The sequence below is a fragment of the Poecilia reticulata genome, chromosome 22, assembly GCF_904066995.2.
Source record: "Poecilia reticulata chromosome 22, P_reticulata-male-v2, whole genome shotgun sequence".
NCBI classification, from domain to species: Eukaryota; Metazoa; Chordata; class Actinopteri; order Cyprinodontiformes; family Poeciliidae; genus Poecilia; species Poecilia reticulata.
The window spans coordinates 22,345,781-22,364,373 of NC_088851.1; the positions used below are offsets into that span (position 1 = coordinate 22,345,781).

Here is an 18,593-nt window from a genome sequence, read left to right on the forward strand (position 1 = left end):
TAAGAAGCTCTATTTTTGTTTTAATTATGACATTATCGCTTTAAAAAATAAACCAGGACCAAATATGTTTCCTTTCCACTCTCAAAAAGTAAACAAAATCCATTAAAAAATTATATATGAAGCTAACTTTTTGTAAAAACAAATACAAATTCCTATGATTTGTGAGCAAAAACAATTTTGTTCCCTCTTGAAACGTTATGGATATTTTTTGGAAAGAGTTTCAGAACTGGATCAAAAGGCATTTCACTTTAAAAACGATCAAAGTTGGTTTATTTGTTAAGGATTAAATATACAGTAATAATTACTTCCTTATGGCTGCATTGTTTTTCATAGACTTATAAAGACAACCCGTATTTTTAACACTTTATAAAGTAAAATAACTTTGTAAGAAAGTGTTATACCAAAATACAATTTATTTAAAGCTCTCTTTTAATTAAACATCTCTTTTTATATGCTCAGTTATATAAGTTATTATTCAAGATAAATTGTATCTTTGTTTGTGAATCATTTCCTGTTGCATTGTTTTCTCTGTAGAAAAAAAAGAAAAGGAGGATGCCAGTAGGGGGCAGTGGCGCACCAATCAGCTAGATTATACACAGCGACGACGGAAGAAGTAGATGAGCAAGTCCGCCCGCCAATTTTAAAGGATGTAAACAATGTTAGCTAAAATCTTGTAGTTTTGTGGTTCCGGATACTTTGAAGACAAACATACGGTTCACTCTGTGTGGCTTATTAACGTTTGCTACAATGAGTACCGGTGGAAAAGGTAAGATAGGAGTCCGAAACCTTCTTTTCGGTTAGCTCAACTGGATAGTAATGTTTGTCTCTCCGTTAGTATCTGAACCGCAGTTAAATTCACTGCTGGCTTAAAAGAGAGCGTATTTTAAACGGGCTTTCTAATATTTCTGACTGTTAGCTTATCTGCAGATATCTGTTGTAACTCCTCATTGGGTTGACTTGGGAAATATTTAATCTGATTGACTTTTTTTTTTTCTTTTGTCATTTCAGGATCTGGAGATTCAACTCTTCTTGCTGCCAGGTAATAAATGCTCAGGACACGACTCGGATAAAGCTCTTTATTTTTACAGGCGTGCAGAGAAAGAACAAAATCTACTTATATGAACTTAAAAAAGGAAGATATCAATATGTTCTACAGTAATCCAGCTGGAATGGACGTGTAGAGCTGAGTTATGAAGTGTTTTTGTAGAAGTTTATTTTAACCGAATTTGATCAAATAAGTAAAAGAAAATACATCTTTATACTTTTAATGTTAAATATTGGGTAGTGAGAATAAGTTTTCTATCTACTCCTTTTTTAGCACTTTGTTTCTGTTCATACTAGGTTCCTAGAAGGAATGATTGAAATAAAAGCACGTTGTTGAACATGTTTTCTTTTATTCGTAATTTCTTTTAAAGAAGAAATAATTATGTATTATTTTTAAGGCATTGCACAGGCCTAGTTTGAAGTAAGATGCGTGACCCAGTCCAATTAAGCATCTGCAGGATATGTAGAATAAATCATCTTCAAATAGTTGTCACCACTATTGAGCCTGAATGTATAATTTTATTCCTGTGGAGAAAAAATACATAAATTCAAAATTTTGTGATCACTTTAAAAAAAAATAGTGCAGCTGAGAAATTATAATTCCAACAACTCAACGTCAAATGTTCACTTAATAACCCTACTCTGCAGCTCAGCCAGCCTGTTGGATTACTCTTTTTGTTGCATTGCAGTGGGGACAGCGACTCCATCAAAGTCTTTGTACGAGTGCGACCTCTAACCCAGGGTACTGGGCTGACCACAGACGGGGATCAGAATCTGTGTCTGAACGTCAGCTCACCCAACACCATCCGTCTGCTCTCGAAGCCAGAACCACGGACCTTCACCTACGACCATGTGGCCGACATGAAAACATCTCAGGTCTGGGATGTTTAGTCAGTTTATCATAAACATAAAGGATAAATCTACAGCTTTAATGTTTGTTTTTCATTCTGCAACAGGATTCTGTTTTCAACAGTGTGGCCAAAAATATTGTTGAGTCTTGCATGAATGGATATAACGGTACTATATTTGCTTAGTAAGTATTATATGCCTTACTTTATGAAATGAAAAGAACCATGTAGTTCTGCATGTAATGCCTCAATTCAGCCGTTGATGAGATTCCTGTTTTGATTCTGCAGCGGACAAACAGGCTCAGGAAAAACATTCACCATGCTCGGTATGTATTCGCCGCCGTCGCTGTTTTCACAGAAAAATCAGACAGAACCAAAGTCAAACCTGTCTCCCTCTGGCTGCAGGTCCGTCTGAGCTGGACAACTTCACAGACGAGCTGAGGGGGGTCATACCGCGAAGTTTCGAGTATCTGTTTTTTCTTATTGGCAGAGAAGTGGAAAGGGTGAGTAGTAACACCCAAGAAGAAGAAATCTGAACGAGTAACTTTTTTTCTCAGTTAAATGTTCCAGATTAGATTAAACGGTTTTTAATTTCAAAGATAACATAAGTGAATTCAAAAATCAGTTAGCAAAAATTGTCTTAATTTGTTAAAGAAATAAAAAATCCAAATCACGGCACTTTTCATAGCACTGTTGATTTATCTTTCCACTCATCGTTGCTCTTTATTCTCCTCTAAAACAGTCTGGAAATTCCAAGAGTTTCCTTTGCAAATGTTCGTTTATCGAGATCTACAACGAACAGATCTACGACCTGCTGGATTCAGCGTCTGCCAGCCTTTTCCTCAGGGAGAACATTAAAAAAGGCGTGTTTGTCGAAGGAGCCGTGGAGAAGTTTGTGAACTCAGCAGCTGAAGCTTATCAGGTAGGACGGATTACAATACTGACAGTAATCAGATTACAGTAAAGCTTCAATAATGTCTCAGTTAATTAACAAGAAGGAAGATTAAACTGTTACAATTAAAAGTTGCTCATCATTATCATATATTAGGAAATGTCATTCTCCAAAAATATTGTAAACAATGCAGTTAATCATTCCACCACATTTCAAAACTATTTTTATGGGCTGCAAAACTCATGAAATGCAATAAATGGGTGGAGGCCTTTATGATATACGAGTAGTGGCTGAAAGAAAAATTACAATAAAACCAACAGCCCAAGAATGTTCTCAGATGGTATCAGATGTTTACAAAATGAAAAAAATAACATTCACAGTCAATTTAGAGATGAACTTGTTTTTCAAATTCTGGGATAAATGGGGGGAAAAACATAGAAAACATAATTTATAATGAAGAATACAACATTTAGAGAGGATGACACTTCAATCTACCAAGATTTACTGTCTTTACTGCTTTTGTAATGTTCATTTGTAGTTTCACATAATGCTACACTTATACAGTTACAGTTGATCTCTTTGATTTTTATTTGTTTTATGTAATTCATTTCTGTTTTTACAAACATAAAACAGACAGGAAAACAAAACGTTATATGCAGTCATATAGGTCCACATTTCTGTATTTATTTAATTTACCATAAACTATAAATGTTACTATTTGGGGAGTAAAAAAAGCCTTTGCTTCTGAAATCCTGCAGGTTCTTTCTATGGGCTGGAGAAACCGGCGTGTGGCCTCCACCTCCATGAACCGCGAGTCCTCCAGATCTCACGCCGTGTTCACCATGACGCTGGAGTCCAAGGAGTCCCACAACGAGGTGGTGAACATCCGAAGTTCTCAGCTCAACCTGGTGGATTTGGCCGGATCCGAGAGACAGAAAGACACCCACACTGAGGGGTCCAGACTCAAGGTGCAGCTTTCTGTCGGATAATAATCGTCTCCTGGTTTTTATTATCTTTAAAATCTTGTTTGTAATGGCGTCTGGTCCTCTTCTGCAGGAGGCCAGCAGCATCAATCGCTCCCTCATGTGCCTGGGTCAGGTCATCATGGCCCTGGTGGATGTGTCCAACGGAAAGAGCAGACACATCTGCTACAGGGACTCTAAACTCACGTTCCTCCTCAAAGTAAGCATCTGTAGTGTTGCATTTTCTATAGGGATGCAAGTTATCGATTAATGAGTTAATCTAAAGTTATAAATCAACTAATGATTAATTGATAAGTGGACATTTTCTTAAAAACTTAAGTTTTCATCTGTTCCAGGAAACTTCTGTGTTTCCATAACATGAAGGGCTAAATTTTTCTGAATAAGCTGAATTAAAATAAATAAATTTTAATATTAATTTGTGTCAACTGTATTAAATACTGACTAAACAAAAATTGTGTTTTTCTCACATTACTGGACTAACTTTTTGTTATAAAATGTAACAGAAAAAGAATCTTTGATATTGTTGAGTGGAAAATAAAAGTTGAAAATAATGAAACGTGAAACAGTTAATCTCACATGAATAGAACTACTATTGTAGTTCTATGTTGTTGTGCTTGAAGAAATTATAAAACTTTGCTCCATTAAATCAGCCGTGTTTATTAGCATCATGTTTTTTCCATAATGTTACAAATTTTCTGCGTCACTCCTGTCATCGTAGCACATTAGTAATTTTTGAATGCCAAGTTGACGCTGCTATTTAATTTACCATAAAAATGCTTTTATGTTTGTCAAGTGTTTATATTTCAAAATTAAACCCCATAAAGTGCGTTTTGCATCCCAAACCAGACTTGTTTTGACCGTTACGCTTTTACGTTCACGACCCCGCCGCCATCTTTGTTTCTGTGTAAGTGGCTCCACTTAAGGATGACCAGCGGCGCCCTCTTCCGCATGGCAGCCAAACTACAACATAAAAACAATATAAGCGGATGGTATTAGTTAATCGATTGGAACTAATTTAAATCTGAAAGAAAAAAAAAACATTAATCGTCAATTAATTGTTTGCATCCTAGTTCTCAATTATCACATAGGATGCCATCTGTTTCTTTTTATTATTTCAGGATTCTCTTGGAGGAAATGCAAAGACCTACATCATAGCTAATGTTCACCCTGGTTCAAAGTGTTTTGGAGAAACGTTGTCCACGTTGCAGTTCGCCCAGAGAGCAAAGCTGATCAAGAACAAGGTGTTTCATCATTCCTTCTCTCTTAACTCTACAGACCTTTCTGTGGTTTTGTTAAAGCGTGTTTCGGGATTCTTGCTTCCTGCAGGCTGTCATTAATGAGGACACACAGGGGAATGTGAAGCAGTTACAGGCTGAAGTGAAGAAGCTGAAGGAGCAGCTTGCTCAGGCTCTGACCTCTTCAGCAGGAGACTCTGCACCAGGAGGACCTCAGCCTCTCCTGGGTAAAAACGTGCAAATAAATCACATCCTTCCAAGTAGGAACTTCACAGGCAACAATTTCAAACTCAATACTCAAAAGTATAAAATCAGAGCCTGATTAACACAAACTATTAGGTCAGATATTTTTGTTTGGGTGCAATTAAGCCATTTTGTCTTTCAGAGATTAAATATTAAAAAATACAGTAATACATGAACATTTCTTGGTCAAGAACTGAATATTTAATGGGGTGTCCATATTTTTGTTACATTCATTTATGTGTTCAGATTCTCATTGCTTATACTGTCTGACTTCATAGGGACAAGTAGCCCCTTCTAAAATAAAACTAATTGTTTTATGACACAAAAAACTCCTAAAAAAGACTTAAAATAGTTTGTTGGCTTTTATTTTCAATTATCACTAGTTAAAAAATTTATTTGAGTTTCTTAAAATGCACTGGGGCTGCAATAGTAATTATTTTAGTCGTTGGTTGTTCTGATGATTAATCGATTAATCAGATAAGAAAACTGGCACTTTCTGATGATTTTTGTATGAAAAATGCATAAAAAATTAAAATAAATAATTCGATATAATTTTTAAATGAGAATAAGAAATAAATTTAGCTTAAAATGCAATAACATACATTCCTTTAGCTGAAACTATGCCACTTGAGGAATTCTGGTTTTAACATATTTACAGAAAGGTTTTTTTATTTTTATTTTAAATACAAAATGTAGTTTTTTTTTGTACAGTTTTGGCTTAATTACTGCTCTGAATATGTTATTTCTTTCAGCCAATAACCTGAATCTTTATACAATAGGTAACGATTAATTGATTACTAATTTAGTTGATGATTATTTCGATAATTGATTAATCAGATTAATCATTTTAACATAATTCTGGTTCTGGTTCTGAAACTCCTTCCAGGTCCATCAGGTGAAAATCAGCAGGAAGTTTTGTATAAAGGGAAGTACATGGCTGCTGTGCGTCTGTGGAAGAAGCAAAACGAGGAGAAGAAGGTGGAGGGATTTTAATTTACTTTGGGAAGCTGTGGGGCTGCGGGTTCTGACGGCTTCATTTACCGTTGATTAGATCCTGCTCAAGAAGGTGGCTCAGCTGGAGGAGGCCTGGACCCAGAAAGACAAGTTCATCCACTCCAGCAGAATGATCATCAAGTTCAGAGAAGACCACATCTCCCGTCTGGAGAAGAAGCTGAAGGCGGGAGAAAGCTCAACGACGGAATTCGAGTCTCAGGCTTTGATTGACCAGCTGAAAAAAGAGATTAAGATCTTAGGTGATCAGGTAAAAATCTGATTTTAGCATTCTCTCATAAGCATTAATGTGGATAATTTCATTATCTAAAAGATTGTTGCTTGCTTTTTGTGGCTTTTAAGGTTGACCATCATCCAAAGATGACTCGGTATGCAGCAGAGAATTACAGCCTCAGAGAAGAGAACCGCCTGCTGCGATCTCTTGAATCTGTGATTAAATGTGAAGAAGTTTCCACCCAAGTAGCAGCTGAGTTGGAGGAAGCCTTCCGAAAGGCGCTGGAGTCAGAAAAACTGACTCCAGGTAAGACTGCTGGCATCAAAAATCTTGGAGAATATTGTTTACATTCAGTTTTAATAATCACCTGCTGCTCCTCATCAGCTTCTACAGCCGCTTCGACTTCGTCTGCGACAGATTCTGCGTCTGCAGCCACGATCGAAAAGCTAAATGCTAAACTGCTGCAGAAACAGTCGGACCTCACAGCTGTCCTGCAGGCTTTTGAGGAGTACAAAGATGTCACAAAGTAAGGAATAAATTAAATTAATTAGAACATGAAAGCACAATTTATAAAACTAGTCAATTAGAAATGTAAAGAAAGGTTACAGTGTGCCCACTAATCTTTACTGAAGTGTATTTATTAAGAATGGAATTAATCAATTTACAATTAACTGTTGATTAATGGTTTATTATATTAAAATTAATTCCAGTTGATTAATACCGGCCGCTTAGACCTTTTATTGTTGTAGTTTGACCTCCGTCCATCAGAGGGCGCCCTGATCGTTCTTAATCGGAGCTGTAGACAGAAACAAAGATGGCGTCCAGAGCGAGAAAGAGAAACGGTTGAGGGAACATTTTGATACTGTAGTTTTACATTGAAGTAGAAAAACAAAGTAGATGCATGTATTTTAAAAACTAATTAAATTCAAAATATTTTTAAGAGTGACAATGAGTATTAATAAAATGGATAACAATATATTTTACTCATAAATATTACATACTAATCAGTGTTTCTACTGTCTGGCATTTTTTTCTTGCTTTCTTCTTGGTTTATGTCTTCCACAAATATAATCCCTTGATTTTACACAATATTCTGCTCTCAACTACAAAATAAACAGTAAAAAATATGTATTTCACTTTTATTTTGTAATTAAATGCAGAAGTCGGCATGTTTTGACTGTATTTGCTGATGTTCTGACTTGAAAATGATTTCTTTTCACTTATGAATCCTGTGAGTTCTTCATCGTTTGACTCAGACATTTGTGTTTTCAGAAAACAGCTGTCTCAACTGCAGTCTGACAAAAGATACCTGGAGAAATCCAACAGGCACCTGGAAAACATTTTGGAAGCCACTCATGCACACAAAAAACACGAAGTCTCTGAGCTCAACAGGATTCATGTAGAAACAATAAAGGTGAGTTTGTAACCAAACGTTTACATTCACCGTATCAGAAGAAACGTACCTGTGTTTCTTATTGTCTGGCATTAAATCAGACTAAAATTGTCCTGTTATATGTCAGTTAGGTTTAGTGTTTGCTAAGTGCCAGAAAGAGGAATGTTTAAATAATCATATAAAAGTACAAACAGTATACGAGTGAGTGAATCAGCTCAAGATACTGGCTGAAAAGGGTCGAAACCATTTATTATTAAAATAATCAACTAATATAGTTGCCAATTTATCATTAACTGACGTGCACAGACTCAAATTAGTCAAGTTGCTAAAGGAACAACACAGAAGAGCAGTTACTAAACAAAAAAAATCAAATTAGATTAAAAAAAGCAAGTAAAAAAACTTCTTTATCTGTAAATATGTTCTCCCCCCTCCAGTTCAACATCTGTAAAAACAACCTTGTTTTTATCACTTCTTGTGATCCGATAATTAATTAATCAAAAAAATAATCACCAAAAAAATGATCAATGAACTCTCTTGATAAGTTGAGCTTTTTTACGTTAGGATATTTTTTTTAGCTGCAAATAATCAAACAAACACTAAAGGAATGTTATTTTTTTGCATTTTTGGCAGTAAATGTGTTAATTATTTGTTTGTTTTCATCTTGTATTTCTAATATTGCTTAAAAACGGCGTCAATACTTTAATGGAAAATTTGTAGACTGTGCAGATTCAAAAAAACAAAAAAAATAACAAACTATTTAGCAAAAATGTTTAGTCTTATAAATGTCAGTAAGAAAAGATATTTTAATTCATGTAAAAATATTTTTATTGACTTCATGACTCTTCTCGTCAGAAATGCTATTTAAGTGAAATATTGGAAAATACTGTAGCCAAATCCGTGTCATTAAAACATTTTTTTTAATTTATTTTTTATCAGATTCTGTCGACGCCCACTAAAGCATACAACCTGCGGTCGCGGCTCATTCCGCTCTCCAGTCCAGAACATTTGAACGGGATTGAAAAGGACGGAGAAGACATCTGGTCTGAGCAGCTTCCGTCAGACATGACGGAGATGGCCCTGACAGAAGAGCTGTGTCAGGTTCAGGTGCGCTAATGCAGGTTGTCTTTTACATGCAGCAGTCAGAGCTCCTCCTTTAACCTTTAAATGTTTGTCATCCAGGATCAAGTGAGTCGTGTCCAAACACAGTTAAATGAGGAGGAGATGAATAACAGCAAGCTGTTGCAGCAAATTGCGAAGCTGGAGGAGCAGATCGCTGTGATTTCTCAGGAGTCTGACCAGAAGGAGAAGGTAAGAGTCACACCGGAAGTTACTCAGATGTTGTTTGTTGTCTCTAAATCATGTCCATCATGCGTCCTCTGCAGCAACTTCATGCAGAACGAGCCAATAGGAGCAAAGATCAACTCAGCTTTCAGGAAACGGTTAACGGGCTGCAGCAGAGCCTTCAGTCTGAAAAGCAAGCTGCAGAAGGTGAGGCTTAAAATGTCTAAATCTAAAGCTGTAAAATATCTTATCTCCTTAAAAATAAATTAAAGGGGACATATTATACAAAATTCACATTTTGCATGTTTTATACTTCAATTTGGGTCTCAACTGCTTCTAAAAGCAGCCCAAGTGCTTAAAAAACAACAGTTTTTTTGAAGAACTTTTCTAAGCAATACGTTTGTTTTTTGTGTTTGGAAAATGAGCCGTTTCACAGGCTTTCCGAGTGTATCGTCACTTTGGTTACCTAGCAACCCCAGTGAAGCCCAGCCTGTTACCTAGCAACCCAAGCAGAACTCCAGCACGTTTGGTCAGCTGGTTTTAACTCTACATGCGCTGGAAAAGTTTTAGGGGCATATGAAAGACAAGTGTTTTGTTTTTGGCTTTCTGTTCAGAAACCACTTGCTGCGTTCTTGTTGATTGTGCTGGAGGCTCCATTTCTGCTTTTTAAAGATGTATAGTTGCATAATTGCCACGCCCCCCAGCTCAAAATTTTGAGCTGGGGGGCGTGGCCAGCAGCAGCTAATTTGGATTTAAAGTGACAAGAGGCCCTTTCATTCTGAAAGGAGCTGAAAATTTACTAAAATCTTATTATCTAATGACCTTAATATTTTTGTACAAAAATGTAATGAACATGTTTCGCATAGCTCATAGGCCTGTCCTAACCATGTATTTTATTTTATTTTTTCTATGTAGGACTTTTCTGTAACATAAAAGGTTGAGTCATGCGCAGACAACTTTATTGTGTTCTTTGACTCACTGCTAACATAGCCTTACCATTTAGCTAGCTAGCTTTTCTATCATGTGTAACTGCAAATTTATTGCTAGTTTGCTGGACAAAGTTTGTAAATTGCTTTGGAGAAATTGGTCTTAAATTGAATTCATTGTGGTCTTAAAAGGTTTCAAGACCTTAAAATATCTTAAGCTCTTAAAGTAAACTAGCTTAAAGATGTTAATGACGGGTCAATTTTTGAGTTGTTTTTTTAGTTATTTCTCACGGGACTTTTCTGTCAGGCAAAATGCAGACATCTATATTTCATTCTGTGACTCAAGACGGTTGCGGCTACCGCTAACTAGCTGCTAATAAACCCTTGCTAGCTAGCTAGCTTTTTTTGCGCCTGTCATGGGTAAGTGCAAATTTTTGTACATTTTTTCTGTACAAATAGGTCTTAAATTCCATTCATAACGGTTTTAAAAAGGCCTTTAAAAGTCTTAAATTTGAGTTGGTGAAACCTGCAGAACCCCTGGCTTTGACTTCAGCTCAGTATGGCTTCCTCTCTGACTTCCAGTTCTGAGAAGCGAGATCCAAGATCTGCGTTTGGTCCTGCAGTCGTCCGACAAGGAGCTGACCTCGGTGAAGAACGGGCTCAGAGAAACTCAGCGTGAGCATCAGGAAGAGATGAGTCGGCTCTCCAGCAACCTGATCGGCACCCAGCTCCAACTCGACAAAGTCCAGTAAGCCGAAGCTCGATCTGCTTTCTGCTTTCATGTCTTTGTGCTAAAATCTTCTGCATCCTTTTTCCAGACTGGAGTGGGAGCAGCTTCTGGAACAGCACCGAACTCTGCAGGATTCCTTCGACCAGCTGCAGGCTGAGGCCAAGTTTGATGCTGATCAGGCGCGACAGGAGCTGTGCGACACGCAGAAGGAGGTCGACCAGCTCAAGGCGGAGGTCCTGGTAATGGAAACTCTCAACTTTGCAACAATCTTTCTGAAATCCGGCCGCGTTTTGTTCAGGGCCGGAACAATTAATCGATTATTGAAATAATCATCAGCTAATTTAGCAATGGATTAATTATTAACCTGAATATATAGACTCAAAGATTCAGCCATTTGCTGAAAGATCAAAGCTATCGGAGCAGTAAATAAGCCTAAACTGTACAAAAAATATTTGCATTTTGCATTTAAGATTAAAAAAATAAACTCTGTAAACATGTTCTACACAAAATGCAAATTCATTAAAAACAAAAAAATTCTATCACCTTATTAATCACCTTTTGCTATACTTGCTTAATTAACAAATAAACAAATTATTCCTGCTGTGTATTGTTGAGTCAAACAAAAAGGGTTGAGCTTTTCACATTTTGATGTTAAAAGTATTTTTTAGCTGCAGCAGACGCATCTTTGCTACAGTTGATCACATGTTCACTAAAGGAATCACGATTTGGCATTTTAGGCAATAAAATCTTCTTATTTTAAAAAGAGACAGAATTATCTTTTTATTTTTATTACTTCAGTGAAAAGTGTCTCTAATTAATTGATTAATCACCAGAATCATTGATTAGTAATATAATTGTTAGTCCCAGCTCTCGTTCTGTCTCTGATGTTTTTTCCCTTCTTGTGTTGAAGGATTTGAATAATTCGCTGGAATCTGAGCGGGAGCGCACGAGCAGTCTGATGTCGCAGCTGAAGAAAAACAAAGAAAACACATCGAAGTGAGCTTCTTCAGTATTTAAATCTCAGTGTTTATTTTTATTATTATGACTCAAATACCAACATGACGAATGTTTCCTTTTCTGCAGGGAGCTGGTTGAAACCATGGAGCAGAACACACAGCTGAGAAAACAAGGCTCAGATTTAACGCTACAAAATCAAAACCTGGTTGGTCACAATAAGAGGCTGCAAACAGCACATATTTGGCTTAAGAATAATCCACTGTTTTAATTCATCGTTTTTGTTTATTTTTGTTTATAAGTCATCCAAACTCGCTGATCTGGAGCAGAATCTGACCTCTGCAAACGGAAAGATTAGCAGCTTGGAGCAGGAGATTAAACACGACAAAGTAAACAGAGTTCTTCTCCTGTTGAACGCGACATCGGCGTGTCTGCTGCGTGTCTGAACACGTCTCTGTGCTCTTCACCAGGATGTCCTGTTGGACCTCATGAACCAAACCAGAGATCTTCGAGCAGAGCTGAGCCACAAGGAGGAAGACATCGTCCATCTGTCTGGAGACATTAATGACCTGACGGTGCTCTTCTTCCTCTTTTCAGATCATCAGTTTCATTGTTCCACTGCTGTTTTTGGCAACTTTTATTAAATTAATGTGACAATTAAATCTGTTCCAGGCTAAATGTAATTCTGCCTGCTGTGAAAGGGACAGCATGAGAGAGCAGAACCAGAAGATGCAGGTTGAAATCGGTGAACTGAAAGAAACTATGGAGAGAAAGATGGTGTCCAACAAGATAGAGGTAATTTACCGGGATTATAATCCTGTTAATGTGCGTGAAGCAAAGTTTACCCTCAGAAATCTGCCTTACGCACACGTTTGACTCCTCTGATGAGGCAAAGCTGGGTGATGCAGCTTAAAAATAAAACATTAGATTTCTTTCAAACCAGAACCAATTTCTGATTTTACTCGATTGTTTTTTGCTGTTTTTGTTTCTAATAAAGAAATTACAGATGACTGAAATTATTTTCAAAATACGTTTTACTCCAGTCATCCTTTCTGTGAGACTATTAAAGCCAGGATGTCAGAATTTATGTTTAATAATGACAATAAAGTCATAATGTTAGCAGACTAAATTTTGCCAAAGTAAAGTCTTAAAATTATGTGAAAACAGATGTTCTGATAAAAAACAAAATAAGCTTGAATTATTAACTTTTTGTTGTTGTTGTTTTGAAGTTCTCATAAGATTGCAACTTTTTCATTTTTAGTTTATTCTGGCAATATTAATTTCTCATTCTTTTGACTTTATCATCATATGAAATTATTATCTTATATCTATGATTGTATTTTGTAGCTATGTGACTTTCTTCTTCTTGCTATAAAAAACACGAACCTTTATTTTGTTGCAGAGTTAACTTGAATTCAAAGTCCAAATAAATAGAAGCTGTAAAAAAACGCTTGTCAAACAAGATGGCCGCCTTGGACCTGCTGACATCACTCTAAACTATGGAGACCAAAGGAGTCACTAACCCTATAAAGACTAATTTTCAAAATATTAAATCTTTAAAAATCTAAAATTTGATCAATCGATAAAATCAATTTATCGCCCAGCTTTACTTTTAACCTGGTGAAAGTTTCCCTTTACTTTCACCTGTAACAAGCAGCAATATTTTACTCTTATTTAATAATTATTTGCTGTTTAATGCAGTTGTTTATGTTTGTACTTTTTGTAGGTTGAGGTGTTGCAGGAAGAAATAACTTATGCTACTGAGGAGGTTGAGCGACTCATGAAGGTCTGCGACGAGCAGCAGAGCCTCCTGAATGCCACACAGGAGCAAGCGGCGCAAAAAGAGCTCATCATAAAGAGTCTAGAGCAGAAGGTAAACTTTATTTGTTAACATTCTTATTACAGGACAAACAAAAAAGTCCTGATTGGCTCAAAACACCGCAACGTTTTTTTTCAAGGTGCAACAGCAGCAAGAGGCTGTTGAGAAAACGGTCAGAAATGGAGGATTCAAGCCGACGGAGCCGACGGTCACACCTAAATCAGTAAACAGGGTAAAAACTCTTTGCTTTTGGTTTTTTCGCTAATATCCCATCAGATATGAAGCGAATGCATCATCTGGTTGTCTATGCATTCTTAAAAAGTCTTATATTCTTATAAAGAATGCAACTATTAGTTAATCAATTACTAAAATAATCAATTTAATAAATTACTAGAGCCACAATTTTCAGATGATTAATCGATTCATTGGATAAAAAATGTGAATATTGTGCACATTTTTCATTTAACCACTTAAGCTTTTTTTTAATAGAATATTAGAAATACCTTAAAAGATACAAATAATTATATTATGTTTCTATAATGAGATTCCGTTAATGAATGTTTTATTTGCATATTGACTAAATCTTGCAATAACCAATTAATAATTGGACAGCAACAGATGTTTTTGTTTTTACAGAATTTGAAGCAGGTGAATATTTAACAATGCCCCTCGATAGAACATATTTATAAAGTTTTTTTTTTAAAATCTTATCTACAAAATAAGATTATAATTATTTGTGCCTGAATTATTGTTCTTAATATGCTGATCTTTTAGCATATTATCTCCAGTATATTACAGTTAGCGATTAATTACTGAATTAGTTGACAATTATTTCAATAATTGACTAATAGCAAATATTTATCGTGATTAATCTGATTAATCAATAATCAATCTGATTGATCATTTCAGCCCTAATCTAAAATTAAAGCCTTTAAATTCATTTTTAAAAAAGTAAGTTTGCTTTTGATATGTCAATAACAGGTCTTTAATTTTATTTTGGCAGAACTATTTAATTGTATATTCTTTGTCATTTCTTTCTTGCGTGACTTTTCTGTCAGGTAAAAGTTTGAGGCACACTCAGACATCTTCAGTACATTCTGTGGTGGTTGAGGCTACCGCTAACTAGATGCTAATAAGCTATTGCTAGTTAGTTTTTTTGCTAAGTGCAAATTTATTGCCGGTTGGTTGGATGGATGAAGTTTGTACATTTTAGTCATGATAATGGTTTTAAAGTCTTAAATTGGAGATCCTGAAAGCTGCAGAAACCTTGACCATGCATTCATATTTGTCTGTTTTGCTTTTTCTGCTTCAGACTCCCTGTGGTTTTGGGAGCTTTAACAGAGATCTGACCGAGGTGTTGGAGAGCCAGGAGCGAGAACTGGAGAACCGGCGCTCCTCCATGATGACCATGGAGCTTCTTCTGGCCGAGCTGAACAGCGAGAGGAGCGCCAAGAACGAGGAGATCCAAAGACTCAAGGTGCAAACTAAATTATATCTCTATCTACTTTAAAAAAATGACTTATAGTTTTCCCTTTCAGCTTCAGACCAAGTGAATGTATTTATATCATGGTTGAATTTTAATACTATCAATATTCACATTGTGCATTTCTCCAGGAGGAGCTGAGAGAGAAAGAAATAGTTCGAATGGAGATCCAGGGTTTGCTTGAAAAGTTTTACACCAAGGAGCGCCAGCAAACTCCGACTGGAAATAATAATAGGTTGGCTTTCTTCACTGAATACATTCGCCACTATTCACCTTTTATCAGAGAAATTAGAGAACATCTTCCTGTTTTTTCAGTGAGGATTTGGGTGAAGACCTTCGGCAGGCTGTGCTGAAGCAGCTGGAGGAGGAGAGAGCAGAAAAGGTCTGGACCTTTATTCACTCACAATTACACATTTTGCTTCACAATAAATTGTCCCAGAAATGACTGCGATAAGCGATATTATTGCCATTTTGAGACAATTTTCAACTAATATAAAGAAAACATTTAACACTGTTGCTGGAAGACATTTTAATTGTCTAAAAGAATAAACAGAAACAAGAACTAAAACAGAAATAAAAACACAACTGAAACAATAAACAGGGTTCCTACAGGTGCTTGAAATCCTTGAAAATGTTTAATTTCAGTTAAATATTTTCAAGGTTTGATTTTCAAACATAGTCTTTGAAGTGCTTGATATTCTAACTGAACCGTTTTGTAATAAAATACAATCTAACATTTTATTAAAACCCTAAATTTGGAAATCTTTATTAGCAGTTGAAGCCTGATATTTTTTTACACCTAATAAAAACACACAGATTAATTTTGTTTCTCAATCTGAAGATAAATCAAACTGAACTTCTCTTGTTTTAGGTTAGTTAGAATTACCAAAATTATTTCTCTTTGCTAAATGACAGAAAACGTAGAGAATATTTTTTCGAGATTTTTTAAAAACTTTCTTTAAAAATTAAATTAGCCTTTTCCTCAACACGATTTGTTTTGATTGTTTCAATGTAGTGAATATTTATTAGTCCTAATGGCTGAATGAGTTATTGATCATATTATGTTTTTATATATTTCATATATAAAAGTGAAATGAAACTGTAGTTTTTTTTGTTGTTTGTTTGTTTAGATAGTTTTTATCTCCAATCTGGAGCTGGAAAAGTTTGAAAACTTACCTTGAAAATGCTTGAGAAGTTATTGAATTTCACTGTGGGAATTTTATTGAATAAATAAAATGAATTATGAAATCTGTACACAAAATCAGCCTTCAGAAATTATTTCAGACAGGGAAAACAGGCAAAACTGCCTGTTTATTTGATAAAACTATTGAGCCGATTTTAATTTATGATATTAATTGATTTATACCTTATTGTGACTTATTTATAACATGATTTTTCTGTTCCAGAATCAAATATTGCAGAGGCTGTTTGCTGCTCAAAGAAAGTAAGCGTAATAAGCGAAAGTAATTTGTGAAAGGAATCCTGACTTTAATAATTTGACGATGCTTGATGTTTGACCAGGTTTGTTCTTGGTTTCTGTTACTTAGGTTGCAGGAGCAGGAATCTTCCTTTGCTCAGTCTCAGACTTGCATTCAAGAGTTAACAACTGAGTTGAGGAACCGCTGCTTGGAACTGAGAGAACTGAACCTGAGGGTTCACGATGAGGAGAAACTCCTCCAGGTAAGAACCCGAGATCAGTTTGAAAACGGTGGGAATTCACAATGACCAGCACCCTGCTGGTAGTACTTCTGATTAGAACTGAAACGATTAATCATAATGAATCAATTATTCAAATAATCGTCAATTAATTTAGTAATCAATTAATCGTTACCTGGGGGGCATAGACTCAAAAAAATAAATGGGATTTTCTGAAAGAACTAAGGCAAAGCAGTAACTAAGGCAAAAGTGTAAAAAAATATTAAAATATGCACTTTGCATTTTTTTTCTTCCCAGAATTCTTTTTTTCTTTAGAATTTTTTCCTCAGAATTCCGTTGTTTCCTCAGAATTCTGGCCTTTTCTTCGAGAATTCTTTTTTTTTCTTCTCGGAATTCTGTTTCCCCAGAATTCCTTTTTTTTCCTTACAATTTTTTCTCAGAATTTAGATTTTTTTTGCCTTTTAGAATTCTCACCTTTTCCTCAAGAATTCTTTTTTACTCAATAATTTATTCCCCTGAATTCTGACTGTTTCCCCCCAGAATGATTTTTTCCCCCCCTCACAATATTTTCCTATGAATTTTTTTTTCTTTTTTTCAGAATTTTGATTTATGTTAGAAGATTAAAGTCAAAATTCTGAGAAAAGTTTTTTTTTTTTTTCCTGGTGGCCTTAATTGTCTTCCGTAGGTTTCTCTATCTGACGAGCATAAAAGACAAAAACATAAATTAACCAACCACATCAAAATGCTTTTATCTGATTTTTACTGATGATGTTGAGGAAGAAGGGAATATTTAAAGTATTAGTCTTTTCATATCTTCTTCCATAAAGACCTGCAGAAACATCACTGATTACGTAAAATCTGTTTCCGACAGGAGAACGAGGTTCTGCGTAGACAGAATGAAAAACTCTCTGAGGAGAACGGAAAACTCGTCGGACATAAGAACCACAAACAGAGGATTGAATACCTGGTCAAACTGAAAAAGGACAATACTAGACTACAGGAGGTAAACTTTGTTCTTATGAAAGTTTTGGTGGGATAAAATATGAAAGCATCAAATTAATTGCTTTTGTTTTGAAGGAAAATGAAAAACTCAGAACGGAAATCAGCCTGATGCGAGACGACTCTGCAATCCTGCCGCCGGACATGATGTGAAGTCTCGACTTAAAGTTTTCAAATCAGATTATATTTTTTTATCCAACTTTGTGATTCCAGTTGTGGTAGCTATCTTCTTACTAAATTCTGGTAAATAAACTTATATTCCCAATATCCCGCAGGGACACACGCTGTCATAGAAACATGTTGGGTTATTTTGGTCACTTTTTTTCTCAGGCCACATATTGATGTTTGTAATTGTTAAATACTGTTGTCTGGTGCTGTAATGGTCAACAAATCACCTGATTAATGAACATTGTATTGAGATGTACAGCCAGTATGTTTCACCTCTGTGAAATGTTTTGTAATCATTACATTTTGTGTACATCTTGCAATCTTTTTTTATTTGGTTGAATAAAAGAGGAGAAATTAAATATGAAAAAAAAGATTTTCTATATTTGAGAGAAAAATCTAAGCTAGGTGGGTTATATAGAAGATTTATATATAATTATTATTTTTTTTACCAGATCAGACTTAAAACTGTCTTTAATTTCAATCAACCCTATTGTGAGTTGCATGACGGAGTATTAGTGCCAGGGTACGAGAATTTGTTTTAGTTTATTTTTGTTAAATACAAGAATATAGTCATAATATTAAAATAAGAAGCAATTCTTACCGGAAAAACATCTTAAACTTAGGAGGAAAAAAGTCGCGGATCCAGTGTTATATAGGCTTCTAATCACTTTTTACCAAATATCTAAAATGATTCAATTCAAACTGCGCATCATG

The 18,593-nt window shown here is 35.4% G+C and overlaps 1 protein-coding gene and 1 long non-coding RNA gene across 3 annotated transcripts; one reads left to right on the forward strand and one right to left on the reverse strand.

Annotated features, from left to right (window-relative positions):
* The first annotated feature begins 563 nt into the window (after window positions 1–563).
* Window positions 564–18,411, forward strand: kif15 (kinesin family member 15). 2 transcript variants are annotated; one of them, XM_008400049.3, is made up of 35 exons: window positions 564–766; window positions 1,009–1,039; window positions 1,734–1,920; window positions 2,001–2,077; window positions 2,181–2,218; window positions 2,298–2,395; window positions 2,635–2,814; window positions 3,543–3,752; window positions 3,841–3,966; window positions 4,886–5,008; window positions 5,094–5,229; window positions 6,132–6,223; window positions 6,297–6,506; window positions 6,599–6,776; window positions 6,855–6,996; window positions 7,743–7,884; window positions 8,800–8,967; window positions 9,043–9,171; window positions 9,246–9,351; window positions 10,653–10,818; window positions 10,889–11,039; window positions 11,711–11,796; window positions 11,884–11,962; window positions 12,057–12,143; window positions 12,225–12,329; window positions 12,427–12,549; window positions 13,481–13,627; window positions 13,713–13,796; window positions 14,886–15,050; window positions 15,188–15,291; window positions 15,372–15,438; window positions 16,463–16,500; window positions 16,604–16,736; window positions 17,584–17,715; window positions 17,790–18,411. In XM_008400049.3, the coding sequence occupies exons 1-35, from the start codon at window positions 748–750 to the stop codon at window positions 17,862–17,864; spliced, it is 4,134 nt and encodes a 1,377-aa protein (XP_008398271.1). In that variant the 5' UTR covers window positions 564–747; the 3' UTR covers window positions 17,865–18,411. The 2 variants fall into 2 exon arrangements, with proteins under 2 accessions (XP_008398271.1, XP_008398270.1); XM_008400048.3 differs by having other exon boundaries at window positions 566–766; window positions 13,713–13,805.
* Window positions 11,485–18,568, reverse strand: LOC103458914 (uncharacterized). The gene is made up of 4 exons (XR_014085839.1): window positions 18,481–18,568; window positions 15,330–15,414; window positions 11,859–11,917; window positions 11,485–11,767 (listed from the first exon to the last, which is right to left on the reverse strand). It is a non-coding gene; the product is annotated as an uncharacterized LOC103458914 (long non-coding RNA).
* Window positions 18,569–18,593: the final 25 nt, after the last annotated feature.

Coding starts and splice junctions, on each gene's coding strand:
- kif15 (XM_008400048.3), top strand. Junction 5,230..6,131: donor AGGACCTCAGCCTCTCCTGG/GTAAAAACGTGC, acceptor AACTCCTTCCAG/GTCCATCAGGTGAAAATCAG. Junction 10,819..10,888: donor CTCCAACTCGACAAAGTCCA/GTAAGCCGAAGC, acceptor TCCTTTTTCCAG/ACTGGAGTGGGAGCAGCTTC.